At 37.5% G+C, this 17124-nt stretch overlaps 1 protein-coding gene and 1 pseudogene across 1 annotated transcript; both read left to right on the top strand.

Moving 5' to 3' along the window:
* The first annotated feature begins 3298 nt into the window (after positions 1 to 3298).
* Positions 3299 to 16593, top strand: LOC110160056 (collagen alpha-1(XXIV) chain-like). Its single transcript, XM_055164781.1, has 41 exons — positions 3299 to 3376; positions 3568 to 3630; positions 5439 to 5492; positions 6068 to 6187; positions 6437 to 6490; positions 6567 to 6620; positions 6692 to 6799; positions 6876 to 6929; positions 7389 to 7433; positions 7508 to 7561; positions 7759 to 7812; positions 7926 to 7970; positions 8047 to 8100; positions 8159 to 8224; positions 8354 to 8407; positions 8498 to 8605; positions 8668 to 8721; positions 8789 to 8842; positions 9920 to 9973; positions 10220 to 10273; positions 10380 to 10433; positions 10548 to 10601; positions 10801 to 10845; positions 10917 to 11024; positions 11094 to 11147; positions 11891 to 11998; positions 12209 to 12262; positions 12362 to 12418; positions 12508 to 12561; positions 12713 to 12792; positions 12889 to 12942; positions 13630 to 13687; positions 13768 to 13821; positions 13890 to 13943; positions 14263 to 14316; positions 14393 to 14446; positions 14525 to 14578; positions 14749 to 14802; positions 16163 to 16372; positions 16441 to 16486; positions 16574 to 16593. Exons 1-41 carry the CDS (start codon positions 3299 to 3301, stop codon positions 16591 to 16593), a joined length of 2661 nt encoding a protein of 886 aa, XP_055020756.1.
* Positions 13124 to 13240, top strand: LOC129412221 (5S ribosomal RNA; annotated as a pseudogene).
* Positions 16594 to 17124: the final 531 nt, after the last annotated feature.

Genomic DNA, 17124 nt, shown 5'->3' on the forward strand with positions numbered 1-17124 from the left:
AATCCTAAGAGGGGTAAAATGCATGAAGTGCTCAGCAGCCGCAGTGGACCATGGCTCTGAGAAGGATTCACAGAAGCATCATGGACAGGGTCAAATACCTCTGTCTGCGTACTGGTGTCTGTCTGCCACAGGTCTTGTCATTGTGGACATACAGTAAATGTGCATTCATCCGTGAGGGTCCTTATGGAGAAATTTTGCCAAATACGACTACATCTGATTCATGAGTAGCTCAATGTAGGCATTTCACCTCACCAAGTTGTCATATGACCAACATATGGTGAGATGATTCAAGGTGTCTTGACTCTGACTAAAATTTGTGGATAGAGGTAGCATGTGAACATTTTCTGATGAATGTAGTGGAAGTCCTGGTCTTGTCTGGGTAACTTTAGATGCTCTTTGTAAGTCTTGTACATAGACAATGAAGTAGCAATGAAGATAATTTGGCCATATTTTCTGGCTTAAACCAATAATAGCCATTACAAGCATTTCCTGTTTACAAAAGAACATGGCTTAAGGGCATTAAACTAATGTACTCAGAGGTATGCTAAATCTATAGAATAAATTATTCTGGTTATAAGATTTAGATACAAAATCAAACACATTAAACAACTACAGTGTCACATTAGTCACGTCACATATGAAAAGAAGAGACCAATACTCAGGATGAGTTTATGTGTGATTCCTGATGTTAGATGTGACGTGATGTGCATACAGAAAAATATGAAGGTCACCTATTCAATAAGGAACTACAGGTCTGGCAGAGAAAAGACTGTAACATCTCTACTGCACATGGTACAACAATAAATGAAGAAAACAGGTAACAGTTATTCCTCCATTATTAGTGTCAGCTGATTAAAGCCATTTTCTTTGTGTACATAGAGCTGGGTCCTCTCCAGGTCATGTTGCCTTCTCTAAAGTGGTGGAGTAAAATGTCCTTTAATCGTGATGCAAGTGAATTTAAAGATAACAGAAGCTTTCTTCTGAGTGGAAGTACAAAGACACTATTGATCAGACTCAGTATTTTCTCCATGCATGGTGTTCATCCTCATTATTTCAGATGTGAAGGGAACGTGTGTGCCATTTGACTCAATGTCTAGTACATGATCATGATCAGACACAGAGAACCCACTGAACATTCAGTAAGTGTTCATTTTAATCGATTTGTACTGTGTTACATTTGTCCTACATTTTCAGCAAGACTTTTGAAAACCTATATTTAAAGATGTAATTAATTTGATAATGGTTAGAATATAGTCCAATGACCCATCAAACAGCCCTAGTGCCATTCTCTTTATGCTGCCTACATTTGTCCAAAGAGGTTAAATCCAAGATTACATTTTTGTTCAAAGAATAGGTATTTGCTAAATACATCTTGAATCTGTGCATCTGTGACAGAATAATGTTTACATACTGTATTTGTTGAAAGAATAATTAAAGGTTAATCTTTTGTGTTTGGGGTATTGATGTTCCAACTCATATTTCACCAAAACAGCTGATAAAAATGTCCTTGTATTTAAATGAAGCATGTACTCTATAGTCACTCTTTTCCTATGAACTTGTTTTCTGGTCACCTCTTGGTGTCTGGTTAACCTTGACTTTGGCTGTTGACACAATGATCTAATGCTGTATGAATGTGTCAGCTTTGTGAAACAGTTTACATCAAAGTGTTAAGTGTCACTGTGAGGGAAAGTTTACTTGCCTTCTGAAGCTAAGCAATGTTTGAAGGTCCTCCCTCACCTCTGGAGCATGTGTATGTATATGCTGAAATGGAATGGTCATGACAATATAATTATTGGACCACAGGGAGAATACCTGTTGTTTTAAAACTGTAAGATCACTGCACAAAAAAGCAATTATGAAGTATACGTGTTACAGGCACAGTTTATAATCAAGCATTCTATAAGCAAGGTTGGAAATCAACTTTAGGCACACTGTGCCTAAAGAACATCAGGCATATTCTATTGAATGCCTGAATTATCAAAATTGCCAGTAATACATGCACTTATCAGAGCCATGTTTGTGCATAAAATCTTAAATAAAGTTTTAAGGGCAAGCTTGCTAAAAAGAACAGTGTGCCTATGTCCCCACAGCCCTGTTTTTTTTCACACTTAAAAGATATTTTAAAACAATTTTAAGTGAATCTATAACCCACACCCTCATCTTGGCCCCAGTCATAACCACAATCTCAAAACCAGGTCCTAACCTTAACCATAACCATACAATCCAACAAATTAGGACATAGCTCTGTGGGAACATAGATCTGACCCTGTTGTTCCTTTCAATAAATGAAGAATAAAGACCCACACCCCTTCTGACATTCACTACATAAAGTTCAGCTCAGACAGTAGCCTCCGCTCCTCTCATTCTTGTCACATTCCTCAGCAAGGTTTCAGTTTTTACAGGGGAATGAAAGCCTTGTGTGAAGTTCAATACCAAATAAAAGTTTACAAATGTATAGCTTATGTTGTCTCCACTGGAAACCACTAAACAAAGAATTATATTCAAATCACATGAGACAGTTTGGAAAGGCAAGTGTACTGTGTCTTTACCCAAGGAAAATACTGAAATAAATTAATTGTGCTACCTTTTTTCAAACCCTGGCCTGTTCAGAGGTGGGCTGGTGTTGGTCACGTGCTACGGCTCCTTTAGGAGGAGTGAGTGAGGTGAACCACGGACACAAACAAACTATCCCAGAACAGAACCATGCGGGGCTCTGCTTTGGTCTTCCTCTTCTGTGTAAGTTTCTTCATGTTATATCTATACAGCTGGAGTAATAGACTTTTAAAGATCTGTGTAAATAATTGTCACTATTAACTAATTGTTATCATTTACGTGTATTTATAAAGGCTATTGGAAATTAATAATATAATTAAATATTTTCTCACGTCGTCCTACATTTTAGCAATTTGTTTTGGTGTTTATGAAATGTAAATTATATTCAGTTGCTTAAATTGATTAATTGGTGACTTTATTGCCTTATAATCGAGTCACAGTTTAGGTAATAGCCAACATAAAAAGAGGCATTATCAACAAATTATTGGCTTACGTGGATACACTTGCATGTGCATGGTAGGGTTGCAGTAGTTTAAGTACATTTTTTTAAACTACCATTGACTTAAATGTGACAAATCGAGTAGTCTGTGTAATTGCTGGAAAAGATTTGGAGCAATTGCAATACAATTACTTTGGCGCCCCCGTTTGGTAAATTGAGGCACCACAACTGCCCAAATCTAAATCTTTTTTATTATGAATGCCTTTGTTTGATCATTATTATTTTGTTTAGGGCACTTTGCACCAGATGACCTTCATTTCTGGAGAGTACAAAGCTTCCGAAAGTTACAATGAGGACGTCTCTGCCCCCAGTGACAAGAATATGGTATGAGCGAGATGATGAAACCTGTTTTGGGCAGTTAGGCAATATAAATTTAGGCTATTGGTTTCCATGTGCTTTTGTTAATTGTTATATCTCAATATTTATTTGACTGTGACGTAGCGTAAATATTTAGTTCAAAAGTATGATTTCAATGTTTGACTGTTGTTTAAGTGATTTTTATTGATTGTTCCCAGGTTATTGAGGATCAGCCAACCGTTGGATCTAACACTGAAAGCCCCTCAGGCAGTTTACGTCAAGTCAGTTCTTCTGAGCAAATATTTTTAGGATCTGATGAAGAACCAACAAATCGCATTTCTGAAACTGAGGACAAATTTAATGAAATCCCCGTCGACCCAGAGACAGGCCTAAATCACAGAGCACATGAAAAACCAACAAATCCCAGCCAATATTTATTTGAGAAGAACTCACCTGAAATGTTTGGACTGATTGAAAAACCTTGGAGTACAAAAGCTACCAACTCTACTTTTTCAGACATAATTACACCTACTGAAACTGTGAGACAAGTGGACAAACTTTTTGAGGAAACAATAGGAACCACTACACCATTGAAAGGAAATGTTGTGACCAGGGCTCCAGCACCAGTCCAAGTAAATCCAAGTTTGATCAAAGGAGCTGCCTTAGATTCGTCTAGTGTTACCACCTTTTCTGCAGCAGGAAAAACAAACATCCCACCTCCAAGCAAAGGACTAAATAAGGATAATATTGTTGAGTTTGATGAACAATCAAAAAGTGACTTTTCAGACACAAAGCCTACATCTTTATTAGAGCTTCCTACTAAAGGGCAAAACGCAACTAAGCAAGAAAGTGAAGCTGAGATGGAGCAACAGCATGAGTCTGCTTCATCTGTAGAGACAGTGAATAAATGGCTCGATATAGACAAACATCAAAGCTCAAGAGTAGGGCTCCGAGGTCCACAGGTGAGCTGCTTTTCATTCACAATATTCTTGCAGCTAAACACAAACATATAGAGAAGAAAATAAGTTAAGACTGGGACAGTGGACTGAATACTAAATAAGTGGGGTAATTGAGGTTGAAGCAATGATGGAGCCAAAATTCAGTACCTAGTACCTGATGAGCAGCCATAAGTTTATCTCAGGAGAAAATTAAGGTGTCTTTAATTTGAAGTCATTTAGATGCCTATTGCATTTTCAGGGATCTAAAATAATTTTTTCGATTGGGACAAAATTGACACTACTGGGACTGTAAAATGGTTGCAGTAAGCAAATTACTAACACTTATTTTTTGCAGTTATTAAAGTATAATTCTAATACTAAGTTTTATAAGTCATGTAATTTCCTCTTCAAATAAACAAGTTGAGCAGGAAGTGTATCGAATATTTCAAATGCATGCATTTGCACTTGTATTCTCTCAAATGTGGGTGTGTTTACATAAAAACATAAAATTGCTAATCTCTTTGCAATAGCAATACTTTTTTAAGAAAAATAACAATTAGAACATTTTGTAATACCGATATTGTTCAGTTTAGTGATGAAAGATGAAACCCCAAAAGTTTGAGAATACAGTTGTCTGTAATAATCAAGTTTTCAAGCTAAAACTGTAAGATTGTAAAGATGTGAGAATTCCAACTAGTCCCATCTGTTGTCCATAGACCCATGTGTTAAACTGAAAGTATCAAAATAATTAGTAAATCAAAATAACAGCTAGCTAGCTATTTATTTTACTGCTGTATTTCAGTTTACTTGTAATACTTTTAATACAAACCAATAACACCAACGAATCCAGTAATTTTTCAGTTTTTTGTATGTTTTAAACCTGTATGTTAATATTGTCACTCTTGTCACTGTTTTGTGCACATTTATGTTATTGAATTGTCTGTTGGCCGTTGAACTTTAGCACAGCTGATGGAGTGTAGCTATGCTGTGGTAAGTGATGACACAATACACAATACACAATACACAGTCACCCTCTGCTGGTCAGAATGCAGACCATGCAGTATGCTGTGTATTTGTTAGAAGTTGATTTGATGATTTCAAATTGTCTTTAAAAAAAAATAAATAAAAAATCTTATTTTGTGTTTTCTTAGGGTCCTCCAGGATTTCCTGGATTACCAGGAGATCCTGGATTAAAGGGTGAAAAGGTTTGTTACATTTAATTTTATTTTTGTCACTGATGATGCTATACATACAGACTATTAAAGTGGTAATATTGGCCAATGCTAGAAAACCAATAAGTACATGTACATAGGTACATGTATTTTTTTGGCCACCATAGTTGTTCCAAGTATAAAACACCAGTAGTAACAAAACCCAAATATCAACATACATGTGTAAGTACCAAAATACAAATATAAAAAAAAATTATAATAATTAAACACAGTAAACTAGGACAGGCGATGTGAATGAGAGATCATTTTCTCGATAATTCCAGGACATTTGTGAGGCCATTATTCAGTTTTTCTCTGCTTAATACGGCTCTGTGCTCACTTTTACCCACCAACTAATTCACTGGTGTGAGAGTGGAAGAAGCCTCTTAATCCTTATAAAGTCCAGGCTCTAAGAAATGTGTTATATTCATCTTTTGACATTTCAGTAACCCCTTTTCTGTAGCTCTAATAGTCATTCTTGGCCGAAACCTGGTGAAATTTAGGACCATGTAACAGATTTTATTTTAGTAAATTTTAATGAAATATAAAGTGATCAATGTTATTTTTAGGGTTATGAAGGCATCATGGGCAGGACAGGCCGGACAGGATACAGAGGTCCTATTGGTCCTTCTGGAATGCCTGCTATAGTTGTGGTTAAAACCTCTGAAGAAGAATGGGAAACTTTTAAGGTATGTGCAATACATAATCAACATTATAACATTATATTTACATTATATAATACAACATTATATTTACAAAATTACATATTTTTGTATGCCAATATATTATTTAATTTTAAATAGTATATAAATGTAGATGTTATTTACAGAAAACAGAATTCTACAATAAATTTGTTTCATCATGGCCGGTAGGTGACTATACAGTTTTTAACTTCACCAATGACTAATGACTAATAAACATTTTTACTTCCTGTAAAGAAAGTCAAAGGTTCTCAGGGGATGCCTGGTCCTCCTGGGGATGATGGACCAGAAGTAAGTCAAACCTGCACAATACAAGGCTGTTACAAAAAAAGTCATTGCCCTGAAAGAAATATCTTTTTATATTTAGGGACCTCCTGGAATCACTGGCAAACAAGGAAAAAAAGGCATTCAAGGAGTTATTGTAAGCCGGGTTAATTAAATTAGTCTACACTTGATCAAACTACACTGACCGAAGTTTACATTGTACCTCAGGGTAAAATAGGTCCATCTGGATTTCCCGGTCCTCAAGGGCATCCAGGAGCTGAAGGGACTCTGGGATCTATTGGTGACCCAGGTCCTGCAGGCTTACCAGGGGAGAAGGTGCGTTTATGTTGTATTACTACATTATTCCCATAATAAGCATATAATAAACGTATATGCGGTTGTGTATCTGCAGGGAGCCAAAGGTTTCAGTGGAGAACCAGGCTTTAAAGGGGATCTGGGTGAATGGGTAAGACCGGCCTGGGTTTTAATACTATATACACTGAAGTGAGGCTCTTACATTGCATTAGTGTTGACCTTTTGTTTGGAATTATTTCCATGTTTTTGTTTGAGGGTTATCAAGGAGAAGTGGGACTTCAAGGAAATAAAGGAGTAAAAGGCCAAAAGGTTTAATTTCCTGTTTAGAGATTACATCTCATTTATTATAAGTATTAATAATACATTTGTTACTAATAGGGATATAAAGGGAGACTTGGCATCACTGGCATTCCAGGTTATATGGTAAGTAAGAATGACTTCATAATGACATTTCAAAAATAATGAGTAATTTCAGCTTCTCATAGGGTTTTCCTGGACCCAGGGGCCCTCCTGGTTTTCCTGGTCCACCAGGACCTGTTGTAAGTGTAGTTCAAATAAAAATGTACAGATCTACTGAATAGATTGAACTTCATGCAGCTCTCTGTTTTAGGGTGGCATTGGATCTCCAGGTGATGTTGGATTCGCTGGCTTACCTGTAAGTTCACTTTAGCACACTTTCACACTTTAGCTGTAGGTTGGTAAAATAATAACTAACCAACAATGTTTTAGGGAGAAATGGGCCAAAAAGGACAAAAGGGTGTTACCGGTGTGAAGGGAACAAGAGTAAGTATATATCACATACACACATACACACACACAAACTTGCTAATTTTCCAATTGAAATTGCCAGGGTCAACAGGGTGCATTGGGTCTTGGTGGAACTCTTGGACCAAAGGTGATACTGTTTACAAATCTCTCTAACACATGATAAAACAGAACACCAGTGTTTAGATTGTGTATCCTAACTAATGCTCTCTTAGGGGGACGTGGGTCCTGATGGGGTCATTGGCATTCCTGGGATACGTGGTCCACAGGTACACAGTTTATGATACATTTGATTTTACATGAATGTTGTCTGACGCACACAGTTACTGTATGAATAGGATACATAACTATACATTTGATTTTGAAACTCTTTTGAAAACAGGGGCCACCAGGGCCTACTGGACTAGCTGGGACCAAAGGAGACCCAGTGAGTGCATCATGATAAACAGCAACATAAAAAGAAATCACCAAATAGTCACTACATATGATGTTGTGTGCTTTAGGGCGTTTTAGGTGATGAAGGGGACATTGGTGAACCAGGATCTCCAGGGCTGATTGTAAGAAGCTGCATCAAAATAGGATAAAACTAATTCAGTCCGATGTTGGTCTGTGCAGTTTGATGATTCATTTCTGTCTCACTTCAGGGAGCAGAAGGAAATCCTGGGAAACAGGGACCCTCAGGTGATCCCGTAAGATTAATGACAATATTATTTTGAAGAACTCAGATTAATGTTGTGTGCATACTCTAGATCTGTAATGTGCACTGTACACTGTACAAAGTATCAAGGATTTTGCATATTTTCCTTTCAGGGGCCTGATGCCACAAAAGGGGAAAAGGGCAGTCTAGGTTTGAAGGGTGACATGGTTAGTTTCCTTGCATATCTGTAACAAATACATAATCAGTCAACAGTGTTGTGAATCTTGAACATGTATGTATATCTCAAATAACTACAGGGGCCTCTGGGGCCTCCAGGGAAAGTCGGGCAAAAAGGAGCTCGAGGACCCCCAGGACTCGAGGGTCTTCAGGGGCCAGTTGGACCACCAGGACTTCCTGGATCCAGTGTAAGATAAAGTTTTATATAGCCTTTTTATATAGCCTATACTGACCAATCCTCCTTTATTAGGGGATTGATGGAGGTACTGGAGAGCAAGGAAAACAAGGGGCTGATGGACCAAAGGTAAATCAGATTGAGTCATTAGAGTAACATGTTTATTGCAAATACATTTTGGAATATGCTTTTACAGGGAGACAGAGGGCTGACAGGTTTTCAAGGATTGACTGGGCCTCGAGGTGATAAGGTAAATGCCCTGTATGTCTGATACTAATCTGTTGTTCATTATTGTATGATCTCTGTGGTGTTTGCCTGTTGCCTTTTGCACATAAATGTACAGGGAATTTCCCTTTAAAGAAGGAAGTACCATATCCTGTATTGCCTTCCACTCCTGGTGAAATTTAAATGTAAAGGTGCACTATGTTACTTTTCTGATGGAGAGTCATGTGCTTGTCTCCGTGGAGGTCATATTGCTTTACATTAAATGATCCACAGTATGGCATTAAAATATCTCCATGGACATAAGCAGGTGACACCACCAGGCCAAGTCACAGGTCAGATCAGTGGAGAGGCAACACCGCTCACAGTATGAATTCATGTTCTTTTTTTTTAAAGTATTTTTGAACCATAGAAATGCATAGATGAATAAATGCAAGATAGATCATCCATTAATACCTTACTGTGCAGCATTTAAGGTAAAGCAATAGCATAAAAATATGGATACAGGCAGGTGACAGTACCAAACCACATAGTGCACCTTTAAGCAACAAACATTTTATAATAACAGTTTTTTTTATTGTAAAGGGAAGAGAGGGACGATTAGGGTTCACTGGAGTGCCTGGTCCACTTGTGAGTAAAATAATATTAAATTTAATATTACAGTTTTTATGTGATCCAAACCTATTACAAGCAGTGCTGTTCTGTCTGCTTCAGGGAGAGATGGGAAAATCTGGAGACCGAGGTCCTGAAGGAGAGCCTGGTATTAAGGTTTCTGTCTATATTGTACATACTGTATTTTATAAGTATAATTGTTATTGAATCAAAAATATTTAAAAAATATTTTTTCACATCAACTCAACATCAGCCAAGCTTGTTGTAGAACTATTTGTATATGTTTTAATGAGCAAAATATAACAAAATATTATATTATGTAGGGGAAATCTGGTCTTAGGGGAGAGACTGGACCTAAAGGCCTAAAGGTTTGTATGCAATTTATTTAGGTTTTATTATATTATTTTGTATTCTTAATTTTTTAAATAAACATTTTAAATTATTATGTATATTAATGCATTGTATTTATTTGTCTATATTTATTATTTTTCAGGGCAAAGAAGGCCACCCAGGAAACAAAGGGCTGGAAGGGACTATTGGATCCCAAGTAGGTATCAGGTATCTAAGTATCGGAACAATGAATACACTTTGGTGTGCATAAAGTTTTTGTTCAAATTAATCATGTCGTTTATGCTGTCTGTGTAAATAAATACCTGCTGTCTTGTTACGGAGGGCTTCCCTGGTACTAACGGTTTAAATGGGGACCATGGACCACCAGGTGCAAAAGTAGGTCCATCTAATTGAAGCCTTTTTACTTAGTCTTCCCTGTCTGTAACCTATTCAATTCTTTCAGGGGATTGCAGGAAAAACAGGATCTTCTGGTCTTCAGGGGTCTGTTGGAAGCAGTGTGAGTACATGTTTATTATTTCATTTATAGATAAGCACATTAAGCATGGTTGCAAAACGTATGGTTATTGTGATACAATTAAAAACATTACACCTTTGACCAATAGGGTGAATCTGGCAGTAGAGGAAATAAAGGGGCTCTTGGACTACCAGGTGTCAGAGTAAGTAATGGGTGTAAAGGTGTAATGTGTAATGCTGTATGTAACAGTAAGACTGTTACATACAACATTACACCTGGAGAAACAGCAAAGGTGATTGGTGTGATTTTGTTTTAGGGAATTAAAGGCAAAGCAGGGTCCAGAGGACTCAAAGGAACTGATGGACTGAAGGTGAATTTTACAGATTTGTATTTGTTTATACATGAAAACTGAGCATTCATTTGTCAAGGGCACAAAAGGTGAAAAGGGTTCAACAGGAAAAGAAGGTTCTTCTGTGAGTAACATGTTATTATTGTATATCTGTCCCTTTATGTGCACTTACATGCAGCATACTGTGTATTCATGTCATACATGCCTTTATGTGTTATAGGGGAAGATGGGCGTGCCTGGCCCTCAGGGATTACAAGGACCTAATGTAAGAATGTGCGCATTGTGCTTATTATTCAGATGTAGATAAACATTCATTGAAGTCACTGATACTTGTAGGGACCGCTGGGGAATACTGGAGTGATGGGTGAGGTTGGGCCCCGAGGTGCCTCAGGGGACCAGGGCCTGAAAGGTCAAGCAGGGCCCACTGGGATTAAAGGGGATCCAGTAAGTCTGTTGTAAATAAAATAGTATAATGTATTGTCAAATACAAACAAATTAAACATGTATATTTAGGGAAAAGACGGACCTCAGGGGTTACCTGGACCATCGGGTGAGAAAGGAGATAAGGTATGAAACTTCAGCTTGTTTATTACACAAAATATTGTACATTTACACACACCACCTTCAACAACTAAATATAGTTTTGCTTTGTCCACTTACTCAGGGATCCATAGGAGCTGTTGGACAAAAGGGAGTTTCTGGTGTCGATGGTGAGGAGGTAGATTAATTAGTGATGATAACAAGCATGCATTTAATTTAATATTCATGCTTTCATAATACTCATTCTATTGTTGCTTTATTGTTGTTGTTTTATTGTATGGAACTGGAACACTTTAAACATTTCAGGGTCTACCTGGATTGAATGGACAAGAGGGACCAACAGGACTAAAAGGAGAGTTTGTAAGCATCTGATGCTTTTTTCAATACTTGGCTTTGAGTTCCATTACTAAGTGTATTTTTTAAATGCAATTTTGAGGGTATTAAAGGAAATATTGGCCCCAAAGGACAAAAGGGGTCAAAAGGATCAGAGGGAGAGAGAGGAAACCAAGGTCCATTAGGCATGGGAGGATTCCCAGGAAAACAGGTGTGAAAAAGTGTACTGGTGTCACTAAATATTATACTGTATACTTTTGATTATAATGACTTCACAATAACAATCAATGGTGATGTGATCAACAGGGTCATACAGGTATACCAGGTGAAAGAGGGAATCACGGAGTAATTGGATTGAAGGTGAAATTTACAAAATAAATACAATAGTGGTAATTTGAGTACAAATTCTTGTCATGTTATGGTTTTGGTTTACATAGGGAGAGAAGGGTCAAAGAGGTTCTCCTGGGAAGTCTGGGATCTTTGGCCCAGGGGGCAATACTGGATCACCTGGTGTGAAAGGACAAAAAGGTCCCATCGGTATTACTGTGAGCAACTGTACTTAAACTGTTATTATTTACTTTGACCAAATCTTTCAAGTAAAGCTGTCCATGAAAAAAATAAAATATTTAATTTGACTCAGGGTCCTATTGGAACAAGGGGACCTACTGGACAAATTGGACCATCACCACCAGTATGACTTATTAGAACAAGTGGTTTGTATCAAAATGAAACTATAACTATGTTATGTTTTGTAGGCATTACCTGGAGAAAGAGGTATTAATGGTAAAAAGGGTTTGTCTGGACCAAAGGTAAGTATTGTTTTATCTTTATGCAGCTGCAGTTGTATTAACTTGTATTTAATCTGTTTAGGTGCTAAATGTTCTCTGTCCTTTCATTTCACTCTTCAGGGAAGTAAAGGGGAGAAGGGTAAACCAGGATTGTTTGGCAGAAAAGGCAACATGGTTGTAAAATATAAGCACTCCAGGGTTATCTGATATACTTAATAATAATCAGAAGATGTAACAACTCTGTGTATGGCTTTTGGTTTGTCTAGGATGTTAAAGGGGAAAAGGGAGCAAAAGGAGAGTTTGGGAAACAAGGCACTTTGGTAATACAAGAAATAAGACACTTACACAGTATTAACTGGTTTAGTTTGTTTGATTTACTTTCTGTTCAGGTAACTTGTTTCTATAAAACTTTGTAGTGTCATCTGATGTTTGTTTCTTAATAGGGTAAATATGGGATATTGGGATTGAAAGGCCCTACAGGTGTTAAGGGGCATACTGGACCCAGAGGCCCTCCCGGACAATCAGGAATCACAGGATCTCAGGGATCAAAGGTAGGACAAATATTGTATTTAATTAATTATGAAAATACATTGCATTGCACAATTTACATATTCTGTAAGATACTCAAAACTTTCTGTCTTCCAAAGGGGAATAGTGGGCTGCCTGGAAGGAAAGGAAAGAAAGGGTTTCAAGGAAAAGTTGTGAGTAAAACATGTAAAAAAATAAAATAAAATCTGATGTATACGTGAAATGGATATTGTATGATACGCCATGGTTTATGAAAGCATGTATTTATTATTAATACTGTGGTTTTAATTTCTTTACTAAATATACAAAAAGTTGAATTAAAATATGACAGATATTAAAATACGAATAGTCCTAGTATGTGGCCATACCAGCTTGTCAAACCTGATCCCGTCAAATCTCAGAAGCTAAGCAGGGCTTGGCCTGGGTAGTACTTGGATGGGAGACCACTGGGAATTCCAGGTGCCACAGTGGGGCGTTAGTCACAAAAACTGTTATTGTGTCCTTTGGCAAGACACTTCACCCATATTATTGGTAGCCTTTCTTTTGACAGTCTGCCCCAGGGCAGCTGAGGCTACAATAGAAGCTTACCACCACTTAGTGTCGAGTGAATGAATAATGAAATGTAAAGCGCATTGTGTATCTTGAAAGGCCCTGTATAAATGCAATGATTAATGAATTAATTAATTACTCCTATGACCACCGGACAGTTTAGCCCCCCTAGGAACAATTTATCCATGATCTTTGTAGTCAGGTGCTCCTTAAATTCATCAGTTTTTCTACAATTGTAATCTATCTAGCTATTGTAATCTATTGTCACTTAAATGTACAACATCTATTTGATATTTCATATTGTTTTCCAGGGACCTGCAGGGCCACAGGGAAAATGGGGATCAACTGGACAGCGAGGGAAACCAGCAAGTATCTTATTGTCTGTTGAAGTTGTCCAGCCGGAATCAATGTTAATACTATTTTTGACATTATAATGTTCGTGCTCCCAGGGTCTGGCTGGTATGGATGGTTTACTTGGTGTTGAGGGTAATGAAGGTGATCCTGTAAGAAAGGACTGAAACCTTAATGTTTTGGTTGTACAGACACTCTTATAATCCTTGCATCTTTTTAGGGTGACATTGGCTTCAAAGGTCCTCGTGGGGCAATTGGCGTGCCTGGAATAATGGTGAGCTCCATTCTCTATAATAAAATAAATTTTATTGAAAGGAGGAAAGCCGGTTTGTCTGTGCAGTCTCATATGGATTTTTTGGTTTTTCATAAGTGCGTTTGAGTCACTAAAGCAGGGGTGCCCAAAAAGTGTCCCACCATGGGGTTTAATTTAGTCTGTGAAGGGATCCTGAGATTTCTATTCCCATAAAACCACAAGAATTAATAACAATTTCATCATAAATCTCATTACAGATAAACGTTATATGCAAATATAATTAGATTGGGCCCTCGGCACACTAATCCAAATTTTGGCCTAATACTTTTTGTGATTTCAGGGCAAACCTGGATCACCTGGAATTTCTGGAAACATTGGTGTTCAAGGATTTAAGGTGGAAAATGAGTCAGAATCTTCATGGAAGGAGAGGGAAAAAAACTTGTACATGTATGATTAAATATGTTGTTCAGGGTCAAGATGGACAAGTTGGAGACCAAGGACCTCCAGGACCAGTTGGCCCAAAAGTATGTTTTCATGTTATAGTGCATGATTTGCATATTGTTTGTGCATCCTAATCCTGACGCAAACTAATTTGATTATAGGGCCTCCCTGGACTTAGAGGTGAAAAAGGAAAAATTAAAGTGAAAGGTGCAAAGGTAAGAAAATAAAATACTACTGTAAATAGAAGCACAACTCCTTCAGTTTTTCATCCTGCTCTTGTAACTAGCAATTATATAATGTATGTGTGTAATTGTTATGAAGAATGGGTTGGGTAGCATCTTTTATCCTGTCCTCCCTAAGCCCCCTCTTCTTTGTTTGCCCACAGGGCAGAACCGGTGGCACTGGGTTACCAGGCTCCATTGGTCCTCAGGGGCTTAAAGTAAGTGAAATCAGTATGGCTGTATCTCCTGCTAAAATATTCTACTAATATTTACTAATATCTACTATCTATACTACAGGGAAATTCCGGTACTGAGGGGGTAAAGGGTCCAAAGGGTCAAAAAGGAAAAAAGGTAGTTTCTGTGTTTATTTATTCATAGTGGTGGTGTATAAGTCAGAAGGCATTCAGAGTCTCCTATGCTCACAGGGGGACATAGGGCCACGCGGTCCACCAGGACGACCAGGGCTCCTAGGGCATCCTGTATGTTTCATTTCAATTTCTTAGATACAGTATGCGTGTCATGTATAATATAGCGTTCATTTTGTCTTCATTTCTTTTATCAATTAAGGGACAATGTGGAAACAAGGTCAGACCTCATTGTTGTGCTTCTAGTGTTTAATTCTACATAATAAGCATTAATTTGAAAATACACGTTTTTTTTTTTTTTTTATTTTACATACTGGTGCCTGTTACAGGGACTAAAGGGTACTGAAGGGAACAAAGGACCAAAAGGTTTAAAGGGAATGCGTGGACCTCCTGTAAGATGTGGCACAATTAAAACTGGTCTTTTCTGTGTACTTTATAATTGGCTTAGAGCAACTGAGAAAAATCTTAATTATGTCAAATGCTTAAAAGGGAAAACCCGGAGCTCGTGGAAAACACAAGTTCACTCAAAAAACCCTGAAAAAGCCTAAACCAAAACAAGGACTTGGAATGAGTCCCAAAACAAGATCCACAGAGGGCTCTGTGACTGAAGGTCCGAAAAAGGTTGGTACATGTGGTGCTGTCGTTCCATTAGTACTGCCTTTACTCTTTCTTCATCTTTGAAGACTCACAGGCGACGACCCAAGAGGTCACAGATAAACGATCAATCCCTCATCTGGCCACTGGGCACTGAAGAGAATCCAGCTGCAACCTGCCTTGAATTAGAACTCGTGCAGCCCCATCTAACTGATGGTGAAAATGAGTCATACTTTTCAGAACATACTAGGATAGCAGATAAATAATGCATTTATTTTTTAGGTTACTATTTCATAGACCCAAACCATGGCTGTCCATATGATGCTTTGAAGGTGTTCTGCAACTTTACAGCTGGAGGAACAACATGCTTAGACCCTTTACGGACACAGGTTAAATACTGTAAGCTTTTGTACTTTTCAGAGTTTTAACAAAATGTATTATTTTTCTTGGTTTGTTGGATTTTCAGAAAAACATGCAATGGAGGCCAGAAAAGGTGTCTATAAATAGATCTGTCAGCTGGTTGAGTCAGCAACATGGTGGAATCAAAGTAACTTAGAATCATTATCATTTTGCTAAATTACATATCTTTGTATCTAGCATAATATATTTGTGTTAATAGTTTGATTATGCAGGACTGGATGTTGTGCAGTTAAGATTTCTGCGGTTGCACAGCCACACATCATTTCAGCACATGACCATCAGCTGTATCACAAATCTGCCGTCCTCTGGTGGCAAGACTAATTCATTAAACGGGGTCTTTCACATCCTCGGAAACACTGACCAAGAAATAAGTTCACACTTTATCACTGAGAATAGCAGAGGCTGTGAGGTAAGACATACTTGTATAATACTTAAATAATAATTTATTGTGTTTTAAATATTTTCTTTTCTTTTTAGGTTGAGTTAGCTGTGAGGATGGTGGGGAGCACCGAGCCTCATCACGGTGACATGGAGTTACTTCCTGTCAGAGATGTTGGTTTTGAAATAAGTGAAGCACTATTTAATGTTACTGATGTTACTGTTCTTTTAGGTCCTCTGTGTTTTCTGTGATCATTGTCCTGTTTCTATTTATAGTTTATTTATTTATTCAATAATATGCATCCAAAAGGTTTTGCTGTTTTTGTATAAAATATCATTCATTAATCATACACATACATTCATACAACATGTTATTTCTAGCCATTTAGATATTTAATTAATATATGCCACATTATACCTCATTATTAGGTCACGTGATTGGTGTTATTATATCAGATGCAATAAAATGAAATAAAACATTTTACAGCGCTTCGATTTCATTGACTCTGGTAAGCAAACATACATAAAAACTGTATCTAGAACAAGACACGACCGAAATTAAAGGTACTTTGCTAGGCCCACAAAGTGTGTTCCCAAGTTTGCATGGCTCTTATTATAAATAAAAGAAGTCCCCTATGACATCAACATGAAGGAAACGGGCAGAGTCAAATGTACAAAGCTCTCCAAAGTCCTCAGAGTAAATGACTGAAGCAAAGCTAATCAAACAGCCTGCGGAATTTGTGGTAATATCCAAGGCACCAGCATCATGAAAACTCCTCAGTG

The sequence above is a fragment of the Boleophthalmus pectinirostris genome, unplaced genomic scaffold, assembly GCF_026225935.1.
Source record: "Boleophthalmus pectinirostris isolate CB_2022bp ecotype Guang Dong unplaced genomic scaffold, ASM2622593v1 HiC_scaffold_7, whole genome shotgun sequence".
NCBI classification, from domain to species: Eukaryota; Metazoa; Chordata; class Actinopteri; order Gobiiformes; family Gobiidae; genus Boleophthalmus; species Boleophthalmus pectinirostris.

Bases quoted from the DNA above. Each gene is read 5' to 3' on its own strand.
- LOC110160056 (XM_055164781.1), top strand. From the start codon at position 3,299: ATGACCTTCATTTCTGGAGAGTACAAAGCTTCCGAAAGTTACAATGAG. The intron at 8,843-9,919 runs GTAAATGCCCTG...ATTATTTTTCAG, and splicing joins CTGGGCCTCGAGGTGATAAG to GGCAAAGAAGGCCACCCAGG. The intron at 12,263-12,361 runs GTAAGTATTGTT...TTCACTCTTCAG, and splicing joins AGGGTTTGTCTGGACCAAAG to GGAAGTAAAGGGGAGAAGGG.